The sequence below is a fragment of the Pantherophis guttatus genome, chromosome 7, assembly GCF_059756535.1.
Source record: "Pantherophis guttatus breed Tessera chromosome 7, ASM5975653v1, whole genome shotgun sequence".
NCBI classification, from domain to species: domain Eukaryota; kingdom Metazoa; phylum Chordata; class Lepidosauria; order Squamata; family Colubridae; genus Pantherophis; species Pantherophis guttatus.
In genome coordinates, this window is record NC_142069.1 from 91,882,432 (window position 1) to 91,906,940 (window position 24,509).

The 24,509-nt window shown below is 42.2% G+C and overlaps 1 protein-coding gene across 16 annotated transcripts in view; it reads right to left on the reverse strand.

Moving 5' to 3' along the window:
* The window catches only part of FRMD4A (FERM domain containing 4A), a 363,743-nt gene that overhangs the window by 19,848 nt on the left and 319,386 nt on the right, over positions 1-24,509 (reverse strand). For all 16 annotated transcript variants that reach the window (XM_060694938.2, XM_060694939.2, XM_087874356.1 and 13 more), the window contains exons 14-16: positions 20,720-20,861; positions 6,799-6,932; positions 1,474-1,596 (exon numbers count right to left, since the gene is read on the reverse strand). In XM_060694938.2, coding sequence (XP_060550921.1) covers positions 1,474-1,596; positions 6,799-6,932; positions 20,720-20,861 — 399 coding nt within the window. The remainder of the gene's footprint in view (positions 1-1,473; positions 1,597-6,798; positions 6,933-20,719; positions 20,862-24,509) is intronic.

Genomic DNA, 24,509 nt, shown 5'->3' on the forward strand with positions numbered 1-24,509 from the left:
CCCACGCCATCTTGAAATTATACTGGACCAACGAAAAATATGTGAAACCACCAAGAAACTGACAGCTACTAAAAGCCAAGTCTGCTTCTATCCAGAATAACAGAGTTGGAAGGGACCTTGGAGGTCTTCTAGTCCAACTTCTGCTCAAACAGGAGAACCTACACCCGTGATGGCGAACCTATGGCACGCGTGCCACAAGTGGCAACAACAGCCATATCTGTGGGCACGTGAGCGTTGCCCTAGCTCAGCTCCAGCATGCCAGCCAGCTGATTTTTGGGTCTTCTCCACCCCCTTGGAGGCCCTCCAGAGGCCGGAAATGGAATGTTTCCCAACTTCCAGTGGGACCAGAAGGCCTGTTTTTTTTTGCCCTCCCCAGGCTCCTAGAAAGGCTCTGGAAGAAGCAAAAAATGGACCTTCTGGCTCCACTGGAAAGGTTAGCCATCACTGCCCTACACCATTCCAGACTTAGACGCCTCTAGTGATGGAGCAACACAGCTTCCACAGGTTGACTGTTCTCGCTGTTAGGAAATTTCTCCTTAGTTCTAAGGTTGCTTCTCTCGTTGATTAGAGATGAGTGATTAGTGCTTCTCCCCTTGATTGGGAACGATTCCCTCATTCCCAATCACAGTGTGGGTTTTGGAAGCTTAGAAGCTTTGATGTGTCTTTGGCACATCAGTTTATACACGTGCAGGTGGACCTGGTTTGACTTCATCCTTCATCAGGGTAATAGGGCCGTCCTTGGCTCATCTCAAAAAAGCTCTTTTGATGTTTAGGACGACTCAGCACTATTTTAAGTCCGTAACTACAGCTCTTCCCTTGTTGCGATTGGCCAAAAGGCTATTCTTTGTGGGCGCTTAAAAGTTTCGCTTTGAAGATTTGATCATCTCTGTCAACAGCGAGTTGATTAAATGTGCATTTCCCACAATACATAAATGCTACAGCCCTGTTTTTCTCCTTCCCATCCACTCCCACACTTCTGCTCTCCCTCCCTCTTCCCAAAAAAAATCTCCCACGTCCACAGAAAGCAAAGGGCGAAAAGCATCGAAGGATGAAAAGCACCGCTCAAGCTTTATTTTTTTAAAAAAGTGCATTTGATCTTTGAACTGTAGATGAAGTTCCCACCCCAGTTCTAAGAGTCTGAAGCCTCTAAAGGGGCTTTAAAAAGCTTTACAACCTCTGCACGTTCCAAGCAAAGAAAAGGTTAAAAAACAAAATCATCAGCCTTATGCGATTTATTTATCCATCCATCCATCCATCCATCCATCCATCCATCCATCCATCCATATCTATCTATCTATCTATCTATCTATCTATCTATCTATCCATCCATCCATCCGATATGGACTCTTAGTGTCAATAAATAGAGAGACGAAAGAAGGACAGAAAAAGACAGATGAGAGGATGACTGGATTTTTCCAGAGCCTGGTAGTAACCAAATATTTGGACATTCGTAACGCAGAGTGGGTCATTTACCTCTCCCTTGGGTAGCATTTTCTGTTCATCCAGTTTAAAAGAAGTACCAATTCTTCTTCTCACAATTGGGGGCTCCTCCCCCGGGTTGAGGGGATACTCCCTCGGCAATTTTCCAGTAAGTTCCTGAAATCACACAGCAAAGCCAGGAGTTAATTAGCAGGGATCTTTGGGGATCCTGCCTCAAATGGACATTAACAAGCTCAACAACGTTCAATCCATGCCGGGCCCAGGACCCTTCAGGAATCCACCGATGTATCTGTGAACGAGGGAGAAGAATATGGTGGTAACCTTCCCCCCCAAATCCAAGGTACTGCAGTCATTCCTGGGGTGGGCTGGGGGGCCAGGATAGAGGGAATAACTGAATGATCAAAGACCTACCCCCTTGTGCTTGACTCAAACTCCCAATTTAAAGGCCCAACTGAAATAAACTCTAATTGTGCATCTTTCTTTTTCTCTTTCTTTCTTTCTCTCCTTCCTTCCTTCTTTCTTTTTCTCTTTCTTTCTCTCTCTCCTTCCTTCCTTCTTTTTCTTTCTTCTTTCTCTCTCTCTCCTTTCTTTCTTCTTCCTTCCTTCTTTTTCGCTTTCTTTCTTTCTCACTCTCTCTCCTTTCTTTTTCTCTCCTTCCTTCTTTCTCTCTCTTTCTTTTTCTTTCTCTCTCTCCTTTCTTTCTCTCTCCTTCCTTCTTTCCTTCTTTTTCTTTCCTTCTTTTTCTCTCTCCTTCCTTCCTTCTTTTTCTCTTTCTTTCTTTCTCTCCTTTCTTTCTCTCTCCTTCCTTCCTTCCTTCTCTCTCTTCTTTCTTTCTTTCTTTCTCTCTCTCTCTCTCCTTCCTTCCTTCCTTCCTTCCCCATCTCGAGGTGGTGACCCTTTGAGAGCTGTATGCAACGAAATTTCATTTTAATGTGTGCCAATTATAGTGTACATTTAAAGTGACAATAAAGTTATTCTAAGTTCTTCTAAGCCCAGGTCTCTCTCTTTCTCTCTCATATCTATCTACCCACCTGTTTGTCTGTCTATCAAATTTATATGGTTTCATTTAACTCTAGCTCTCCCACTCTTGACTCACTCTTGGTCTAAATCAATTGTTTGCAGCCCCAGAAGTGATGGTTGATATGTATATACCTCTATAAGTTTGCTTTATACTTTAAAAATAATTTATATCCTCTTGAGCGTTTTTGTGATAAGTAAAACAATCGCTTCATCAATTTGCCTGCCACGTGCTCTTTCATTCAGTGTAAAATAATTGGCTTTAGGTCTGATTTGATCAAGTGCTAAATTCCAAATTATGTTGGCACAGAGTGAGGTTGGGCAGGATCAGAAGCAAAGGGCCGAAGACCAGGCTGACGTGTTAGGAGAACAATACAGAGGTGCCAACCAGAAATGAATCATTTAGTAGAGTGCCAAGCTGGGGAATAGAAAGAGGACCAAATAAAATCAATCAGAATAGAGCTGGAAGGGGCCTTAGGGGTTCTCTAGTCCAACCTGCACGTCAAGCACAAGACCTTATATCATTTCAGACAGGTGGCTGCCCAGTCTCTTCTTAAAAACCTCCAGTGTTGGAGCAAACACAACTTCTGGTGGCAAGCTGTTCCACTGGTTAATTGTCCTCACTGTTAGGAAGTTTCTCCTTAATTCCAGGTTGCTTCTCTCCTTGGTTAGTTTCCATCCGTTGTTTCTTATCTTGACTTCTGGTGCTTTGGAAAATAAGTGGACCCCCTCTTCTTTGTGGCAGCCCCTCAAATACCGGAACACTGCTGTCATATGTCCCCTCCCCCCCAATCCTTCTCTCCGTTAATCTGCCAGTTTAAAACAGTTGACATCGCCCTCAAAACCAAATCCATTTTCCCCCCCATTGTGGGTCTATATTTACACTTTTTTCTACGCGACGATCGTTGAAGTTGAAAGAAAACCTTCCTTCGAGGTCTTAAAATTCACAAGCTCTTTTCACGTTCCGATTTCAGAAAGATGCATCCGAGATTATTGGCTGCGAGTAAATTAATTCATCTTGAACTTGGCCTTGTGTGTTTGCAAGGACTCTGCGACAGGCTCCGTCTTTTAAAAAAGATCCAGAGAGGAGCGAAACAATGAATGGCTTGTTAGCATCCGGGCTCCTGTAATTTAAGCAGAGCCGCTAAAGAACCGAAGCCTGCAGAAACCCGATGCTTGGCTGTTGCAAATAGTCGGGGGTCCAGACTTAATTGCCCCCTCCTGAGCCAGCGATTCCCACAGGAAAATCGACGTCTTCGGAGTGATGGATGGCCAAGTAACAAGAGAAGTTGAGAGTGGACGATTAACATAGTTACGTGAGAGGAGGGTTGTTTTAAACAAAAATGTTAAGGCATCCCCTTCGGGTGACCTCTGCTGACCTTTCCCCCCTCCCCCCTCACACTGTCACACTCTCCAACTCAAGGAGGATTTAAGAAAAGAAAGAAAGAAAGGGAGAAAGAAAGAGAGAAAGAAAGAAAGGGAGGGAGGGGGAGAGAGAGAAAGAGGGAGGGAGGGAGAAGAAAGAAAAAGAAAGAAAGAAAGAGAAAAAGAAAGGGAGGGGGAGAGAGAAAGGGAAAAAGGGAGGGGGAGAGAGAAAGGGAGGGAGGGAGAAAAAAGAAAGAAAGAAAAAGAAAGAGGGAGGGGGAGAGAGAGAGGGAGGGGGAAAGAAAGAGAGAGAAAGAAAGAGAAAGAAAGAGGGAGGGAGGGAGGGGGGGAGACAGAGGGGGGGAGGGAGGGAGAAAAAAGAAAGAAAAAAGAAAAGAAAGAAAGAAAGGGAAAGAAAGAAAAAGAAAGAAAGAAAGGGCCCTGTGAGGTTGAACCGGTGAAGCATTTCTGCTGACTTCCTCGTTTTTGTTTTTGTTTTTATTTCCATCTGTTCTTTTGCTTAGGGTTAGAAAGGATTTAGGAAAAAAAAAAAAACAATGGAAAGATCCTGTTTTTGGATAGTGTTGTGTTTAAAGGTGCAACGAACGTCACACTGCACTGCTCCAGGTATAGAACTTCAGCCTCTGAGAAATGTCCAAGCTTCTTTGAAAGAGAGAATGCCTTGGTGGCGCAGCAGACTAAAGTGCTGTTAAGTAACACCAGCTGTCTGCAATTACTGTAAGTTCGAATCTCCCCAGGCTCAAGGTTGACTCAGCCTTCCATCCTTTCTAAGGTAGGTAAATTGAGGACCCAGATTGTGGGGGCAATAAACTGGCTTTGTATAAAATATAAACAAAAGGATGAAGGCTATTGCTTAATGCATCGTAAGCCGCCCTGAGTCTCCGGAGAAGGGCGGCATATAAATCGAACCAATAAATAAATAAATAAATGCAGCTAGTTCTTGACTTATAATAGTTCATTATAATAGTGACTGTCTGAAGTTACAACGGCACTGAAAAAAAGCGACTTACGACCGTTTTTCACACTTACAACCTTTGCAGCATCCCCCGGAGTCACACGATCAAAAATTCAACTGGCATGGACTTTTGACAGTTGCAGTGCCCCGGGAGTCACGCAATCCCCTTTTTGCGACCTTCTGACACTTCCGATTCACTTAACAACCAGGTTATTAACTTAATGAATGGCGATTTGCTTAACAACGGCAGCAAGAAAGGTCGTAAAACGGGGCCAAACTCACTTAATAACCGTCTGGCTTAGCAACAGAATTTTTGGGCTCAAATTGTGGTCGTAAATCGAGGACTACGTGTATAATCACTCATGGAAAATATATGCTTCTCTATCCGTGGAAATCTCAGAAGGAACAGAAACCGAACAAGATTTTCAGGAATCGTGAGCTGGCTGATCTTTGCTGAGATCAATTATTTAAAGAGAAAAATTATGCAAGATGAGACAAATAGATTTCGTGTTCATAACGTAGACAACTTGCTGAGTTTCATACTAAAAGCAAAATTTAAATGGTCCGGACGATCCTTTAAAATAAATATATAAACAACCTTTTTAATTACGTTGGCCTGCAAGCGTAATGAAATTTAATGACTGCAACTTAGTGAAATGCAGATTTAATTAAGGATCATCTAACTGTTTTTCCATGCGTCGTCGGTCCAACCAGTTTTCCTTTCTGTTTTAACTCGAGCATTTGCTCACCTGTCGGTCCCTTAAGGAGAAAAGTGGGGTATAAACCAGATAAATAAACAAATGTTCACACTCATCTGCAGCCAGCTAATAAAACTGGATCCATTTCAATTAAATCCAGGCCTGCAGTATAGTAAGAGCCAAATCTGGCCTTTGGCCTCCCTATTTATAGGAGACGAACCGGACTGAGCCCATGGGTGGGGTCAAAAGCTTCATTTCCCACACTATTTTTTTAATTGCCTATTTTAACTCAACACGCAAGGGATTCCCCAGTTGATTCATTCTTCTATCTTCTGGAGAGGAAGGGCTGATTTATTTTATTTTATTCAAATGATTTAATAAGAGCAACAGAGGGAATTCAGATAGGATATCCACATCCTCTGAAAGGATTATGATAGGCACAATTAGCCTTGCCGCCTTAAGGGTAGGATTAGAAGCATCTCGGTTGCCCTCAACTTTCCAAATAGAAGAATGGATGGAAAGTGATGGGAGTTAGCAAAATTGTCTGCTTCAATTAGAGAAAAGAACTCATCCGGATTTGCTTCTACTTGGAAACCGCTTCTGGACTTTGTGCTTGAGACAGGGGGGAAAAAAAACCAACATTTGAGTTTTGCTCAACAACAGTTGGTTGTTCTGGAAATGGCTAGTATTTGTTAAAGTGGTGAAGTTAAAAAAATGAGGTTGTAATTTTATTCTGTAGTTACTATGCTGAAAAAGGTTGGGCCTTTCCTTTCCTTTCCTTTCCTTTCTTTTCCTTTCCTTTCCTTTCCCTTCCCTTCCCGCCCTGCCCTTCTGCCTTTCTTTCTACCTTCCCTTCCCTTCTTCCTTCCCTTCCCTTCCCTCCTTTCCTTTCCTCTTCTTTCCTTTCCTTTCCCTTCCCTCCCTTCCCTTCTGCCTTTCTTTCTACCTTCCCTTCCCTTCTGCCTTCCTTTCTACCTTCCCTTCTTCCTTCCCTTCCCTTCCCTTCCCTTCATTTCTTCCCTTCTTCCTTTCCTTTCCTTCCCCTTCCCTCCCCTTCTGCCTTCCTTTCTACCTTCCCTTCCCTTCTTCCTTCCCTTCCCTTCTTTCCTTTCCTTTCCTTTCCTTTCCCTTCCCTTCTTTCCTTTCCCTTCCCTTCCTCTCTCCCTCGACTTTTTCCTTTCCTTTCCCTTCCCCCTGTACCTACGCCTCTCTTCCCCTTCCCTATTTTCCTGTCATCCTTATTTTCATAATTTGATAATTTTTAATAAAAAGTCTTTGAAAGGAAGCATCTCTGCTGCCTACCGCTTCCCGGAGACACAGCTTCTTCAGTTCCTCCAGGCGTTGGCGCAGCGTCTCCTCCAGGGCTTCTTGTCTGGATTTTAAGGCGGCCAGCATGTCTTTCTTGGCAGACTGAGAGCTGTCGGACTCTTGAGAACCTGTTGGGGAAACAACGAAGGCGTTAAGGCAGCTGACCCTCCTCTGCAGCCAGGCGGGTGGCTTCTGGACAAGAAGCGGCACAACCAAACCGGACAGGTTTGGACCTGGACTCGTTTGAGCTGTGATGCTGGAGAAGGCTCCCGCGTCTTCTTTGGACAGCAAAGGTGACCCACAAGCGAGCATTGGAGGGTATAACACCAGACATGCCACTGGGAGGCAAAAATCACAAAAGTCTCCCTTACTTTGGCCAAGTCGTACAAGGGAATCCACTGGAGAAAGCAATTGTGCTTGGAAGAGTTAGCAATAAAAGGAAACCAGGCCACTCAGAGACCAGAAGCCGGAACATAGAACAACTCAAAGAAGTACTGCAAGATCAGAAGATGAGGAGAGACCTGGCCAACAGAATTGCCCAGATTTGGAACAACTGAATGGATTAACATCATGGTCCCAAGTTGCCCAAGTTCATCACCCGATCATTGTAAGTGGATGACTAGGAGAAGATATTCTCAGGCACCAAGGTTAGGAGCCTTGGTAGTACAGTGGTCTAAAGCACCCTGTTATTAAGACCAGCTGCCTGCAATTACTGCAGGTTCGAATCTCTCCAAGGCTCAAGGTTGACTCAGCCTTCCATCCTTTCTAAGGTAGGTAAATTGAGGACCCAATTTGTGGGGGCAATAAGCTGACTTTGTATAAATATACGAAAGGATGAAGGCTATTGCTTAACGCACTGTAAGCCGCCCTGAGTCTCCGGAGAAGGGCGGCATGTAAATCAAATTAAAAATAAAATAAAATAAAATAAACGAGGCTGGATTGTGCAAGATCAGACATGTGCAAGCTACAGATTTATCTGGGTCACAAACACTCCTAAAGCAGGCCAACCATCACAATCTACTTCTCTACAACTTGTCATTAGCAACTTTGGGTAAGCGGCATTAGAAGCTTGCAGCTGCATCTCATATAAGTATTTTAGCATTGTGCATTGAATTGGGTATGCCCAGTCTAGAGAAAAGAAGACGTAGGGGTGACGTGATAGCAGTCTTCCAGTACTTGAGGGGCTGCCACAAAAAAGAGGGGGTCAAATTATTCCCCAAAGCACCAGAAGGCAGGACAAGAAACAATGGATGGAAACTCATCAAGGAGAGAAGCAACCTGGAATAAGGAGAAACTTCCTAACAGTGAGAACAAATAACCCGTGGAAGAGCCACCAGAAGTTGTGGGTTCTCCATCACTGGAGGAGTTTAAGAAGAGACTGGACAACCAGTGGTATAAGATCTCCTGCTGGAGCAAAGGGTTGGACTAGATGACCTCCAAGGTCCCTTCCAGGTCTGTTCTGATTGATTGGTCAAAAGCGTCCATGTCTCTTGACTCAAATTGGGTTTACAGCAGCAATCTATCGCACACCCCACTGCGATAACCGAAACAGACCTTGTATGTAAGTTGCCCTTCCATGATTAGGGACATGGAGTTAGGAGGAATCTTCTCGTTGGGATGTGGTGCCCATGGAAAACCGCCTGGCACATTCAAGCATTCGCACAACAGGAATGTGAGACTCCTGAGGGAGGCTAGATGTGCATTCCCCGACATGAAAACATTTTGTATTTTATGTTTTCTGAGTTGTGCAGGACAGGATTGAAGCAAACATAGGAACATTCCACTTTGAGATAGCAATGCTTCCGGCAAGCTCAAAATAGGAAACAGGAAAACCGGAAGCCCATCAGCAGCCGTTCAGGAAGGTCAGAATTCAGCAAGATGGAGTTGTGATCCTTTGACATCAAAATGTTTTGCAACTCTCTGCCAAACTGACATCAGCAAGAGGAAGTTGACCGGGCTGGTGGCTTCAGTTCTTAAATAATACTTCTTTGCTAGTCTCTTACTCACAGCCTCTTCACTTTCCCACTCCATGTTCAGAAGTTATTAATTGTGGTCTGTTGGACTCCCTTAGGGTTCCCCAACAGAAGGATTTTAAATTAAAACACCCACACCAGTTGACCAAGGGCTTAATGATATTGTAATACTGAAGGGGTGGCATCTTTTTGTCGTGCAAAGGTGCATTAGGAGTGTGATAGCACAAGTGGACTCACGCAAAAAAACCCGATGAGCAGTTGATATTTGATCTGTCAGTTCATTCTCTAAAGTAAACTATTTTTAACTCTTGGCAACTTTAAGATGAATGGATTTCAATTCCCAGAATTCCCCAGCTAGCCGTGCTGCCTGGGGAATTCTGGGAATTGAAGTTCCACACATCTTAAAGTTACCAAGGTTGAGGAACGTTGTTTTAAATTCCCTACAGCTCCCTCCCCCAATCACATCAATTTTTAGACATCTGAGTGCATTCCTGAATAAATCTGAGCCCTCGCTGTCTGCCATTTTTAATTTTTTTTTAGCACAAGTTAGATAGAAAACATATTCCTTTCATGCTGAAAACAGATGATGGTTCTTAATAGCAACATGATTTGTAAAATGACAACTTTCCAAGAACCTGAAAGAAATAAATGAAACTCAAACAGGACAAGACTGGCGGTCAAACCTTCTGTTCATATGCTGCTATAAAATACACAGAATAATCTATGTATTTGTGCTAATAGTCTTGATTTATTGGAAGGCATCACTTATCAACTGGTTTGTAGGCCATCATATGAAGACCAGGAATCTTAGATATAGATATACCATAGATAGATAGATAGATAGATAGATAGATAGATAGATAGATAGATAGATAGATAGATAGATAGATAGATGATAGATAAGATAGATAAAGATAGATGGATGGATGGATGGATGGATGGATAGATAGATAGATAGATGATAGATAGATAGATAGATAGATAGATAGATAGATAATAGTAGGTAGGTATTCAGCAGGTTCTGACCAGTTCTGGAGAGCCAGTAGCAGAAATTTTGAGTAGTTCGGAGAACCGGTAGATACTACCTCTGCTGGCCCTGCCCCCATCTATTCTCTGCCTCCTGAGTCCCAGCTGATTGGGAAGAAATGGGGATTTTGCAGTAACCTTCCCCTGGAGTGGGGAGGGAATGGAGATTTTACAGTATCCTTCACCTGCCACGCCCAGAGAACCGGTAGTAAAAATTTTTGAATCCCACCACTGGGTAGGTGGATGGATGGATGGATGGATAGGTAGGTAAATAGATGATCAGCATGGATGAATGGATGGATAGGTAGATGATAGGTAGGTAGGTGGATAGATAGATAGATAGATAGATAGATAGATAGATAGATAGATAGATAGATTTCAAGGGGAGGAATATTTGAAATATATAGTTCATTTTTTTGCTTAAAGAAAACTGATGTTTATATTCCCTGCAAACTTTCTTAAAACGGAGAGGCTTTTTTGCCACTCATTCTGCCATCAGCCAATCCCTAATTTGACTGTAGATGTTTACTCAGCCCCCGTCCTCGCAAGAGCGAAGGGCTCCTGAAGAAAGAATACCAGATAGGACGAGAGGTTTGAAGGGCAGATGAAAGAAACATGTCTCCGGGGAAGTGGACAGAACAATAGCCCAGAAAGAAGGAAAATATCCCAGCATCAGCCAGATGACATCACTAGAGTCCAGATGTGCAACCTACCGTGGCCTCTTTAATGGAGTTGCTATTTAAAGATGCGTTTTGTACACATCTCACACCACGCACAATTAATGCAGCAATCCAGGTGCATCCCTTGCAGGATTCCAGCTGGCCAAAATCCAACAAGAGTTGGACGGCACCTTGGAAGTCTTCTAGTCCAACCCTCTGCTGAAGCAAGAGACCCTATAGCCGTGATGGTGAACCTGTGGCACGCAGAGCCATATCTCAGCATTGCTCCAGCGCGCCGGCCAGCTGATTTTTGGGTCTTCTGGGCCCACCAGAAGTCAGGAAATGGGCTGTTTCTGGCCTCTGGAAGGCCTCCGGGGTGTGTGTGGGGAAGGCCATTTTAACCCTCCCCAGGCTCCAAGAAAGCCTCTAGAGCCTGGGTAGGGCGAAAAATGGGACTACTGAGCTCACCGTGACAAAAGCGTGGGGAGCATAGAGCATGCGCGGGGCGGGCAGGGGGCACTGAATTATGGGTGTGGGCGTGCATGCGTGTGACCCCCCCGGATTCCCCCCGCTTTTGGCACGCGACGGCAAAAAGGTTAGCCACCACTGCCCTATACTATTTCAGACAAATAGTTGTCCAATCTCTTCTTAAAAACCTCCAGTGTTGGAGCATTCACAACTTCAGGTTGTTCCACTGATTAATTGTTCTGCCTGTCAGGAAATTTCTCCTTAGTTCTAAGTTGCTTCTCTCCTTGATGAGTTTCCACCCGTTGCTTCTTGTCCTGCCCTCAGGTGCTTTGGAGAATAGCTTGACTCCCTCTTCTTTGGGGCAGCCCCTGAGATATTGGAAATCCTGCTATCATGTCTCTCCAAGTCCTTCTTTTCAGCAAACTAGACATACCCAGTTCCTGCAACCGTTCTTCATATGTTTTAGCCTCCAGTCCCCTAATCCTCTTCGTTGCTCTTCTCTGCACTCTTTCTAGAGTCTCCACATCTTTTTTTTTTATATTGTGGTGACCAGAACTGGATGCAGTACTCTAGGTGTGGCCTTACCAAGGCTTTATAGAGTGGTACATCCATCTGGAAACCTTCGTTGAGTTGCAGCCCAGGGACTGCTGGATGGTTTCTCTCTCTCTCTCTCTCTTTTTTTGCTTTAATTTATATGCCGCCCTTCTCCGGAGACTCAGGGCGGCTTACAATGCGTTAACCAATAGCCTTCATACTTTTGTATATTTATACAAAGTCAGCTTATTGCCCCCACAATCTGGGTCCTCATTTCACCTACCTTTGAAAGGATGGAAGGCTGAGTCAACCTTGAGCCTGGGGAGATTGGAACTTGTAGTAATTGCAAGCAGCGGATGTTAATAACAGTGCTTTAGTCCACTGTACTACAGGCTCTTGATTCACTGTCCCAGGAAGTCACCGACGAATGGAATGTCACCACCAAGAGCCAATATCTTACAACTCTTGACTCACAAATAGGATTTCCTACGCAGCGTAAGGGCCAAGATAACGGCTGAGAGACCATCTGGACTTACTCAGCACAGGATACGCATATTATTTCTCTCCCTCCCTCTCTCTCTCTTGTGCTTGTCTGCAGCCTTGGCAACGGCACACAACCGGTGTTATTCATCAAGCCAGAGGCTTCCCATATTTCAGGAAGTTCACGTCCAAGATTTGGCGATGAGAAACGATCGCCCACTGGATAACACCCAGGAGGAAATTCCCACCGGGATGCCTAGAGCCAGCTGAAATGTTAAGGGAGGCTCTCTTGCAAAGAAACCCACAAAAAGCATTTTAACGATGCGTGCGACCAGCTTCAGAATATTGCACCGATTGTGAGTTATTTGCATTGAGTTGCGGGTTTGCTTTTAGCCCAAAACACAACATATTGCACAGGTAATCCTCGATTTACAGCAGTTCATTTAGTGACCGTTTCGAAGTTACGACAACACTAAAAAAAGGGATTTATGACCTTTTCTCACACTTACGACCTTTGCAGCATCCCCAGTGTCATGGGATCAAAATTCAGGTACTTGACAACTGATTTGTATTTATGACGGTTGCAGTGTCCCGGGGTCACGTGATCCACTTTTACGACCTCCTGACAAGCCAGGCCAATGGGAGAAGCCAGATTCACTTAACAACCGTGGGACTAATTTAACAACCGCAGCGATTCACTTAAACAACAGTGACAAGAAAGGTCATAAAACGGCAAAACTCACTGAACAACTGTCTCGCTTAATGACATAAATGGGCTCAATTGTGCTTGTGAGTCAAGGACCACCTGCAGCAACTCACTTAATAACTGTGACAAGAAAGGACATAAAACGGAGCGAAAGTCACTTAACGTCTAACTTAGCGACAGAAATTTTGGGCTCAATTGTGGTTGTAAGTCAAGGAAGATTCTCCTATGTATAGAAAAACCAACCTTAAGAGGTTGCAGAAAAAAATGCTTTTAAAAGCCTCTGACGATCAGGCAACTCAGCTGGGATCACCAGAGGCTTTTAAAGGCATTTTTCCCCCCTACAACCTCTTTGGCTGAAGAGGTTGCAGAAAAAAATGCTTTTAGAAGCCTCTGACGATCCCAGCTGAGCCGCGCGATCATCAGAGGCTTTTTTTTTAACTTTTAAAAGCATTTTTTTCTGCTGAAGAGGTTGTTGGAAAAATGCTTTTAAAAGGAAAAAAAAAAGCTTCTGATGATCGCGCGGCTCAGCCGGGCATGGGGGATGGGCAGGGATTTTTGCTACCGGTTCTCCGAACCACCCGCCACCTTTGCTACCAGATCGGGCAATCTGGTCCGAACCGGGAGCATTTCACCCCTGGGACAGATCCTTTTATTATAAATGCTGCTCTCTGCAAATGTTCACTCAGGTTTACACCGTATTTGTTAAACGTTCTTTTATGCTTAAGACCAAGTTGCTTTGTGCAAAGCTCACGAGACTAATTTAGGCTTCAGATGTACCTAGGCTTGGCTGGAAAACCCAAATTTGCCATTCAAAATGTAGAGGTTACTTCAGAACTGGACATTTTGAGTGAATTCCCCATTCTCTTTATTTTTTTTTTGCAACAGATGGTTGCATATTTGCATCCCTGATCTACTGTTCGTGCAGAACCTATTACACCCTGGCAAAAAATGTGTGAAATAATTTTAAAGTCCCATTATGCACGCTGTCATTTAAGCGGTGGATTTATGTCTGGGAATCCAGTCCCGTGTCTTTAAATAATTTGATGACGAGATTCTAATCTTTTTCTAGAAGCAGCTGCGTTTCTCTCAACTTGGATTGGAGTCAAGAAAAGAAGAGGCGGTAATATCGGGAGAATATGGAAGAAAGTTAGAATTATTATCCTTCAAATTATTGGGGTTTTAAAATGGTTCAGCCAAATTATTTAATTTGTTTTATTTCTATTTTAAATTTTGTATTTATACGTTTTATTCTATGGCTGTTCACCGCCCTGAGTCCTTCGGGAGTAGGGCAGTATACAAATTTAATAAAATAAAAATAAATAAAATAAATAAATTCAATTGAGCTCTACCCACCTCTAGAAATAATAAGAAATAATAATAATAAGAAGAAATAATAATAATAATAAAAATAAAAAGACTCTGAGCTCTACCCACCTCTAGAAATAATAATAATAATAATAATAAAAAGACTTTAGCCTTGCTAAAACCAATTCACTAAAATGGCAAACACTTTAATAGCACAACTGGTGATCGCAGTTTCAACTGGGAAACTGAGCATCTATTAGACCCAGCCAAGTCCAAAAACTTGAGAGAGAATTCCTGGAAGTCTGGCATTCAGAGACATCAGCCATCAACAAACACACAGAGATAAACAAGATCTGCACGCTATTCAAAAGAGACAATCAAAAGGCTAAAAAGGAAGCAAAAAGGCCAACAAGACCTCCTTCCCAGCAAATCAACATCCAGATGAGCAGAGATTAACACCATCTTTTTATCTGGCTCACAATGCGAGCCGTAAATTACATTTGTGCCCTGTCCCTTTGCTTTGTTATTTTCCTCCAAATATCTAGTTTTTTTTTAAAAATCAAATCATACCTTCTTGAGTTTAATAACAATGTACACTGAGAGCACCAAAGACAAATTCCTTGTGTGTCCAATCACACTTGGCCAATAAAAAATAATATTCTATGATAATAGAAGTGCAGAGTTTTTGGTTTGCCTGTTGACACCCGTCAATCCTCTTTTATTTAAAATTAATAAACAAGAGGAAACATGACACATCCTACTTTGGGTTCCTGAATGGAAGTCAGGATAAAAATCTAATAAGTCACCAATAACAGGATTCAAACTTACCAAATAAGGGTCTGACGGGGGGTGAAAAGGGGGCAGCTAAGGTGAACTTTATCAATGTCTGGAATTCGATCAACAAAACAACCCACATTCCTCAAGGCACTTCCTGGGCTTCCCTTATCTTGTTTAAACGATCGAGAGGAGGGTAGTGTCAAAATAAACAAACGGAAAAGGCACCGATCAGCTTGCAAAGAAACCCACAGATTGTTTGCGGCACCCCTGAAGGAAGACGGGGGGGGGGAACACTTCCCTTGAGAGGCTCAAAGGAGAACAAACTGGAATGCAGATTAGTTTGAGCTAACTGGTCAATGATCAGGGAAAGAAATAGAAATAGGATAAGGGTAGGATAGAATGCAGAATAGAATAGAATAAGAATAGAGTAAGAGTAAGAGTAAGAGTAAGAGTAAGAGTAAGAGTAAGAATAGAATAGAGTAGGAGTAGAGTAGAGTAGAGTAGAATAGAATAGGAGTAGAGTAGAGTAGAGTAGAATAGAATAGAATAGAATAGCATAGCATAGCATAGAATAGAATAGGAGTAGAGTAGAGTAGAGTAGAGTAGAGTAGAGTAGAGTAGAGTAGAGTAGAATAGAATAGAATAGGAGTAGAGTAGAGTAGAGTAGAATAGAATAGCATAGAATAGAATAGAATAGGAGTAGAGTAGAGTAGAGTAGAGTAGAGTAGAATAGAGTAGAGTAGAGTAGAGTAGAGTAGAGTAGAGTAGAATAGAATAGAATAGGAGTAGAGTAGAGTAGAATAGAATAGAATAGGAGTAGAATAGGAGTAGAATAGAATAGAATAGAATAGAATAGCATAGAATAGAATAGAATAGGAGTAGAGTAGAGTAGAGTAGAGTAGAGTAGAGTAGAGTAGAGTAGAGTAGAGTAGAATAGGAATAGGAATAGGAATAGGAATAGGAATAGGAATAGGAATAGAATGTAGATTATAGAATAGAACAGAATAGGTTTATTGGCCAAGTGTGAGTGGACACGCAATGAATTTGTCTCCTGTGCAGAAGCTCTCAGTGTACATAGGAACAACAAAGTGATCCAAGAAGCTTCTTCAGTGAAGAAGTTTCTTAGATGAGAAGCAAAACATTTTCAAGGGGAAAAAAAAAACCCCAGGAAAATCCAGTTGCCTTTTTTGGGGAAAAAACCCCCACCTTTGGGACAACCATGACTTGGATGATTGAGAATCTCCATAGACGTTGGTTGTAATGGACATCTTAAAAAATAACAGCAGGTTGTTTCTATGCTATGCTACGCTATGCTAGGATATATGCATAGGATAAAGATCCTATGCTAGGATCTTTCTACCCACCTGCCATCCTATCACCAACACCAAGTATTTCCTGCCACCCAAAACCCGCCACCCAGACTTGGCAGGATATGACCGATCCGAAACCACATCCTTCAACTGCCGCATCTGGAAGCAAAGCAGATGTTCCCTCTTTGGGAGCTGCTCCATCGTCTTCCCCATGTCCGATCTCCTGCTTTCCTCTCCATCCAGGGCAAGAGGGAGTTGCTAACATCTGGACCATAGCAGCTGATGCCTCTTCCATCTTGGCACTGCAGCCAACAACACGCCCGCCTGCAGTCTTCCCTTTTTAGAGACTCTGTTCCAATGTTTACAACTTCCAACACGGGCCAACTAACCAACTAACGGTGGGAGCTTGTTTGTATCCTAGTTACCACAAAATGTTTCCCCCCCAGTTTAATCAGAACTGCCTCGATTGCATTTCTCTTTCGGTTCAGCAGAACTGAATTCTTCAAAGATAAGAGTAGAAACACCACTCCCATTTTTAAATAAACGTTTCAGTTATAGAAAGTTTAGGTTTGTATTTTAATGCTTTTCTTAAAAAGAGAACATTATGTGCAGTTATTCTGGATGCAGAATAACAATGGACTGAATAAAAACAAAATTGATTGACCAAGGTTTATGGCCATTACTTATTCTCCCAAAAGAACATGTTGTTCTTTCCCCTTAAAGGCACTGACTTCAGAGGATAATCAGAACTGCAGGAAAAACAATGGCTACCAACCTGCCTTCCATGGAGGACCTGTCTACTGCACAAGTCAAAAAGAGGGCTGTGAAAATATTTGCAGACCCCTCGCATCCTGGATATAAACTCTTTCAACTCCTACCCTCAAAATGAGGCTATAGAGCACTGCACACCAGAACAACTAGACACAAGGACAGTTTTTTCCCCAACGCCATCACTCTGCTAAACAAATAATTCCCTCAACGCTGTTAAACTATTTACTAAGTCTGCACTACTATTAATCTTCTCATCGTTCCCACCACCCATCTCTTCCCACTTATGACTGTATGACTGTAAGCTTCTTGCTGGTATCCTTAAGATTTATATTGACTGTTTCCCTATGTTTATCATTAGGTGCTGTACCTTATGATTCTTGACGAATGTATCTTTTCTTTTATGTACACCAAGAGCGTATGCATCGAAGACAAATTCCTTGTGTGTCCAATCACACTTGGCCAATAAAGAATTCTATTCTATTCTATTCTATTCTATTCTATTCTATTCTATTCTATTCTATTCTATTCTATTCTATTCTATTCTATTCTATTCCATTCCATTCCATTCCATTCCATTCCATTCCATTCTAAATTATATTTCAGAGAGATAGAATAAATTGTTGGTTTTCTTCCTACTGATATCCAAACATATATTTTCTGGGCTGAAGATCTAACTCGGGCACCAAAACTCCAGAAGGAATCTCAAAATTTTAATCAAAACCAGAGGAGATTTCCAAATAAGGATTTTAGTGTTTAAACAAGGAACACATTCTCTAAGCCGCCCTGACTTCTGGCAGGCCATCTTCTCAGCAGTATAATATTTGCTTTGGTGGCTGATGGCTACTCCTGCCAACCCCTCTTGGAGGTCTCAGGAAAAAAAAGACTGAAGATAGATGCAGATACCAGCACTAATGGGGAGAAACACAGTAAGGTAGTCCTTGACTTACGACCACAATTGAGCCCAAAATTTCTGATGCTAAGTGAACCGTCTTTTAAGTGAGTTTTGCCCCATTTTACGACTTTCCTTGCCACCGTTGTTAAGTGAATCACTGCAGTTGTTAAGTCAGTAACCTGGTTGTTGAGTAAATCTGGCTTCCCCATTGACCTTGCTTGCCAGAAGGTCGCCAAAGGGGAATCATGTGACCCCGGGACACCGTGACCGTCAAAAATATGAGTCTTGATAAACACAAACATGATACCTCTGAATCATGGTCCGAAAGGTATCCGAACAAACAACATTCACCAATTTGCGTCACATAAAAAAAGGTGTTTAAAGGCCAGTGCTCGGATAGACGAGCCCAACTCAAAGCGCACTGACGACGTCTCCTCGAATGGTGACGAAACATTTGCAACCAAATTGCCAACTTGGAGCTCAGATCAATCGCCTGCAGTTCTTACGTTGCCCATTCCAATAAAGTTTTTAGCGCTTAAGTTGCTCTCTAGCTGAAACCTTCTTAGCCACTGTGAAAATAAATAGATTTTTAGCTGTTGGGCGGGTCTACTTTTCCTTCCCCTGCTTTTGAGATATAGTAAAGGGAATGGTTCCCCTCACGCATATGTGCTAGTTGTTCCTGACTCTAGGGGGCGGTGCTAATCTCTGTTTCAAAGCCGAAGAGCCAGCACTGTCTGAAGACGTCTCCGTGGTCATGTGGCCGGCATGACTCAATGCCAAAGGCGCACGGAACGCTGTTCCCTTCCCACCAAAGATGGTCCCTATTTTTCTACTTGCATTTTTTACCTGCTTTCGAACTGCTAGGTTGGCAGAAGCTGGGACAAGGAACGGGAGCTCACCCCGTTATGCGGCACTAGGGACTCAAACCGTTGAACTGCCGACCTTTCGATCGACAAGCTCAGCGTCTTAGCCCCTGAGCCACCGTGTCCCTTTTGAGACATAAGAGATCCACAAATAGGGAGGTCACAAGAGTGCAGAGTTAGAGCCAAGCTGCCACAAACACAGGAACACCCTCTATCACTACCGCTATGTATACAGCCACAACTCTTCGTACAAAGTGACCTCACGCTCTATCACAACAATTTACCTTATACGGCAACCTGTACGTAGTAAATCCTTCTTCCGTGCTTGGAGGGCTAAATAGCAAGCTGAAAGCTTAACTTAAAGGCGAAAAGAGTTTTATTTCGGTTTGTTTTGATCCCTGCTTGGAACCCTTTGCCAAAAAGGAATTCTTAACTGGTTTCCTAATCTCACTTCCTCTTACGCTGAACATTTATACTTGGACCGTCAAAAGCCACTCACTCTCAACTCACAAATGAAGACCCATTACTGGTATAGAATTTCACTAAATTTCTTTTCCACTCTCAATATTTAGACTGCAGCACCAGAATCACACAGTTCGAGCCATCCAGGATAACCCATGGTTTAATTCAAGACACCGGTGGTACGTTCACAACAACCGGTTGTCCTACTGGATTTCAACATGACAGAGCTCTTATGCCATCTCCAGTGGCAATTTGTTCCCCTGTCAAACTGCAGCTCTCGTCAGAACCCTTAAATATTTGATGGGTGCTATGACAGCTCCTTCTTTGAAGTGTAGTAGAATGGAATTTATCATCTGGCTCAGCCAGCGTAACTTGTTGGCTGTGTTTTAAGAGAGACAGAAGTGCAGTTCCTGTGGCTAATGAGAACTAAATTTAGGACACTACACAGATACTCAGTTTCTTGTTCCCAACTGTTCAGTCAATAAAGCCCTCAGGAGGAATGGTAGAGACTGAGAAGGGTAGAATTAGTAGCAACTAATCAAGGAGAGAAGCAACTTAGAACTAAGGAGAAATTTCCTGACACTTAGAATAATTAACCAGTGGCACAACTTGCCTCCAGAGGTTGCGAATGGAGGTTTTTAAGAAGATGTTGGATAACCATTTGTCTGAAGTGATGCAGGGTTTCCTGCCTAAGCAGGGGGTTGGACTAGAAGACCTCCAAGGTCCCTCCCGACTCTGCTATTCTAATTTTCTAATTTACTTTATTTTCCAATTTCTTGTGGGTACGATTACGAAGGGCTTGGAGTCCAGACAAACAATACGAAATGCAGACTATGGAGGCTGAAGATGCTGAACCTGGAAGAGCAGTAGCTAACTTGGGGTCCAAGACTCAGGAAGCAGCTCTTCTGACTGAGCCGTCTTATTAAAATGGCAGATGCTTTCACCAGCTAAAGCTCACTTCATCGAATACGTTGAGCGGCTGGACGGATGCAAGGTTTAAGTTGGAAAGGAGGACGTGGGGAAGGGAACGGAAGTCGGTTGCACTGATGCAGATTGTATGAGGGAGAGACTGCACTTCTCAAGGTCCATGTGCTAAAATCCGTTGGGAAGGTTGAGGCCTCCTGAGGTGGCCTGAAACCTTTTGAGATAGACTGACCTTTGGCAATCTCTTGCTCAAGGCTGTTTTTCATGTCTGGTTTTCTCCCCCCAAAACAGTGGCTTTGAGGTATGTAGCAGGGTGTCATGGGGATTTAAATACTCTGATAAGGCACTTGTAATCTCTCTCACATGCAACTCTGCATCATCAGAGAAGAGCAACAAAGATGATTAGGTCTTTGGAGTCTAAAATACACAAAGAACAGCTACAGGAATTGGATATGTCTAGTTTAATGAAAAGAAGGACCAGGAGTGACATGATAGCAGTCTTCTAATACTTGAGGGGCTGCCATAAAGAAGAGAGAGTCAAGCTATTCTCCAAAGCACCAGAAGGCAGGACAAGAAACAATGGACGGAAACTCATCAAGGAGAGAAGCAACCGGTCAGGATCGAACTGCTGGCAGTCGGCAGAATTATCCTGCAATTCTTGCATTCTAACCACTGGGTCACCTGGGCTCTATCTAAGTATTATTACAGCCAGTTCTTGGGCATTTTTGTTGAAGAAGTTGAAGAACCAACCAAAAAGGGACTTACCTGATGACAAAAGGCTCCCACTGCTGCCGCTGATAATCTTCCCTTTGCTTCCCATGTTGGCCAGTTTGGAGGTCTTCAGCGTTCCGGTTTCCGTCAAGTCAATGGCGATTTCACTCAGGCTTCTAGTCGCGTGGATTTTGGACTGAGGAGAAAGGAAACGAAGACATCCGTGACTAAGAAAGAGAAAGCTTCTCTTGGATATTTCCTTCGGTGGGTCATCAGAAGGTTTCAGCACCAACATCTTATCACCTACGCATGACAGTTTGTCAAAAGGAGGAAGAACCTTACGCTCCTCCCCAAAATAACTGAGGAACGTCTTCTACATGACCCTGGTGCTAAATACATGTTGAAAGACCTGAGGTGATTAAATCATGATGATGATGTTGATGACTTCTTAACAAAATCATTGAATCCGATTACACTACCAAAATCACATGAATGTCTAACTTCGGCAGTGACCTAATCGATCTCCACTCATGCCCAACACCCAGAAAGTTTCACAAGTTCCATCCAATACACAAAATGAATGAGTCATGGTCTAAGATAGCGGGTTTCCCCCCCCCAAACTTGGCAACTTTAGGACGTATGGATATCAACTCCCAGAAGTCAACTCCTGGAAATTTTCAACTCTGGGACTTGAAATCCACACATCTTAAAGGTGTCAAGTTTGAAATACGCTGGTTTAAGACAACCAATTCAGAGAAAGCTACTGTAGTTTCTTAAGCCGTGCTCCTAAATGTTGACAGAACCTATCATTGATTATTAATGATAATAATTATTATAATAAAAAATATTATTTTTTTGTTTGCTAAAGATGCATTTTTATAATCTGTATACTGCACGAGTCAAAAAGAAAATATCTACAGACCCCTCACATCCTGGACATAAACTGTTTCAACTCCTACCCTCAAAACGACGCTATAGAGCACTGCACACCAGAACAACTAGACACAAGGACAGGTTTTTCCTGAACGCCATCACTCTGCTAAAGAAATAATTCCCTCAACACTGTCAAATAATTTACTAAGACTGTATTACTATTATTCTTCTCTTCCTTACTAGTATCTATCTCTTCTCACTTATGACTATAACCACGTTTCTTGTAGTATTTGTGATGCATTTTTCAATGTCCAGTTGACTGAGTTTCATGTTTAATGAATAAAGTACATAAAGGAGGAGGAGGAGAAGAGGAGGAAGAGGAAGAAGAAGAGGAAGAAGCAGGAGGAGGAGGAGGAGGTGAAGGTACTTGGTTGATACCTAGGACGCTGGAAGCAACCCGTATCAACCATTAGCCCCAGTCAATAGTATTTGTGATGGATTTTTGAATGTCCAGTTGATTGAGTTTCATGTTTAATGAATAAAGTTAATAATAATAATAATAATAATAATAATAATAATAATAATAATAATAAGTTGATACCTAAGACGCTGGCAGCAACCCATATCAACCATTAGCATGAGTCAATGGTATTTGTGATGCGTTTTTAAATGTTCAGTTGACTGAGTTTCATGTTTAATGAATAAAGATAATAATAATAATAATCCTGGAATAAGTGAAAAGATCTACAAAAGGTGAAAGATTATAATGACCTGAAGGAAGGCATTGGAAAATAATGTCACATTTGCTGCAAAGATGTTCCTGAGTTAATAATCTTAGAAGAGTGATTTGATAGGATGGCACTGAGAAAAATTAACAATTAACACCTCCTCTCTATTTACTTAGGAGTAAATCCTAGAATGTTCTTTCTGGCTTCCTTCCAATGAGCTAAACTCTGAATTCTCAAATGTGTTTGCAACGCAGGAATGTGCAACTTTTGGGAATATTTTGACTCATATTCACTGAATGTTTCGTCCACAGAGGTACAATGCTTAAATTTTCTGCAGATTCATTATGGAAGCAGTTTTTTTTTTTTTAAAACAACAGAAATAAAACAGATGCCTTTCTTATTCTCCATACGGCTTTGGGTCCTGCAGGGTTGACTTCGCTGTGCTATTGTTAATTGTTTCGATCTCTGGTGTGGAACGAGAAACGGGATACGAGCCCAACGTAAAAGTGAGGCATTCTCCCCAGCTTGGAGAATGGATCCGGAGGCTCACACTTCACATAATCTATTCACTCCTGTCATCAAAAAAAAAATAAGGGCTACTACCTCCCTTGTCAAAACATAAGTTGCTTCCTGCTTTCGCCATTTATCTTCGTCTGACAAGGAATCCCTTGGGCTGCTCAGAGGAGAGAGGTTTCCTGCCACATATGTGGACTCTCTACCTCCAGGACAGAAGGCCGTTTACTCGGGTTTAAAGGACAAAGGAAAACCGTTCTGGGAATTAATAATAATAAAAAGAAAGAAAGAAAGAAAGAAAGAAAGAAAGAAAGAAAGAAAGAAAGGGAGGGGGGAGGGAAGAAGGAAGGAAGGAAGGAAGGAAGGAAGGAAGGAAGGAAGGAAGGAAGGAAGGAAGGAAGGAAGGAAGGAAAATTAATGTGAGGTAAAGGAGATACATGTGCAAGAAATAACATTTCTTCTTTTTTCCTCTGGTTGAAAACTGCATCCTAATTTCTTACAATTGCTTCGGAAACATTTTGATTGAAAACTAGGATGAAATCTTTAAATAAAGGCCAGTTTATTTTAAAAGAAAGAAAGAAAGAAAAGAAAGAAAAGAAAGAAAAGAAAGAAAGAAAAGAAAGAGAGAGAGAGAGAGAGAGATGGATGGAAAGAAACAAAGAAACAAAGGAAGGAAGGAAGGAAGGAAGAGATAAATGGGTGGCTAATAAATTTTATATATGAAAGAAAGAAAAGAAAGAAAGAAAAAAGGAAGGAAGGAAGGAGAAAGATGGGTTACCAATAAATTTTATATAAGAAAGAAAGAAAGAAAGAAAGAAAGAAAGAAAGAAAGAAAGAAAGAAAAAAGGAAGGAAGGAAGGTTCAGATGCAGCCCAGGAATTTAAGTCAACAACTGAACAATGACCACTGCATTGTCCAAATATGCCAACATGCCTCTTTGACATCCTTGCTAGAGAATGGTGTTTGGGCACTACACGTAGTGCACAACTTACTACTGTTGGTTTAGTGACTGTTTGAAGTTACAACCGCACTGGAAAAAAAAAAAATCTAACGACCATCGCAGCCTCCAACATGTTTTCTAACAATCACTGATTTTTAAACAATACCTGTCGATGTTTAAATCAGCCATAAATAATTATGATTGTGATAATTACTTAGGTTCTTTGTTACAGTTTTCATTCCTCTCAATTCCGGCTTGGAAAAAAAATATTTTGCGTAGGGCTAAACAAATACCAAAATTCCAGGCAGGTCTCAATTATAAACATCACCTTTGAAGAAAACAGCCACTAAAAAGGAATTTCCTTCCCAACGTGGACGGATTCATTACTGGCCGGATGATGGAGTCAAGGTGATTAATGGTGGTTTACGGGAGCCTTTTGAAACCCAACTCCTCCAATAAAAGATTTTAATTATTTCTCAGGGCAAAATGGTTTCCTTCAATATGGGGTCTATAAATCTCATGGTCTGTGTGCCCGTTCCAGATGTCTCTCATTGAAAAAACATTTTAAATATTTAAAGCAACTCTTTCCCAAGCCTGCCAAGCCGTTTTGAAGGATTTCATTGAAAAAATGAGCTTCCAGCCAGTTTCATTTTAAAAACCTACAAAGGATTCCTAGTCCTCATTGTGTGCGTCCTTTCAGATAGACTTTCCTTACTTAAAAGTTCTATCTCCAATAAGAAAAAAAAAACTTATAATAGGCAATTCTTATATAAAAATCATACTGTATTTC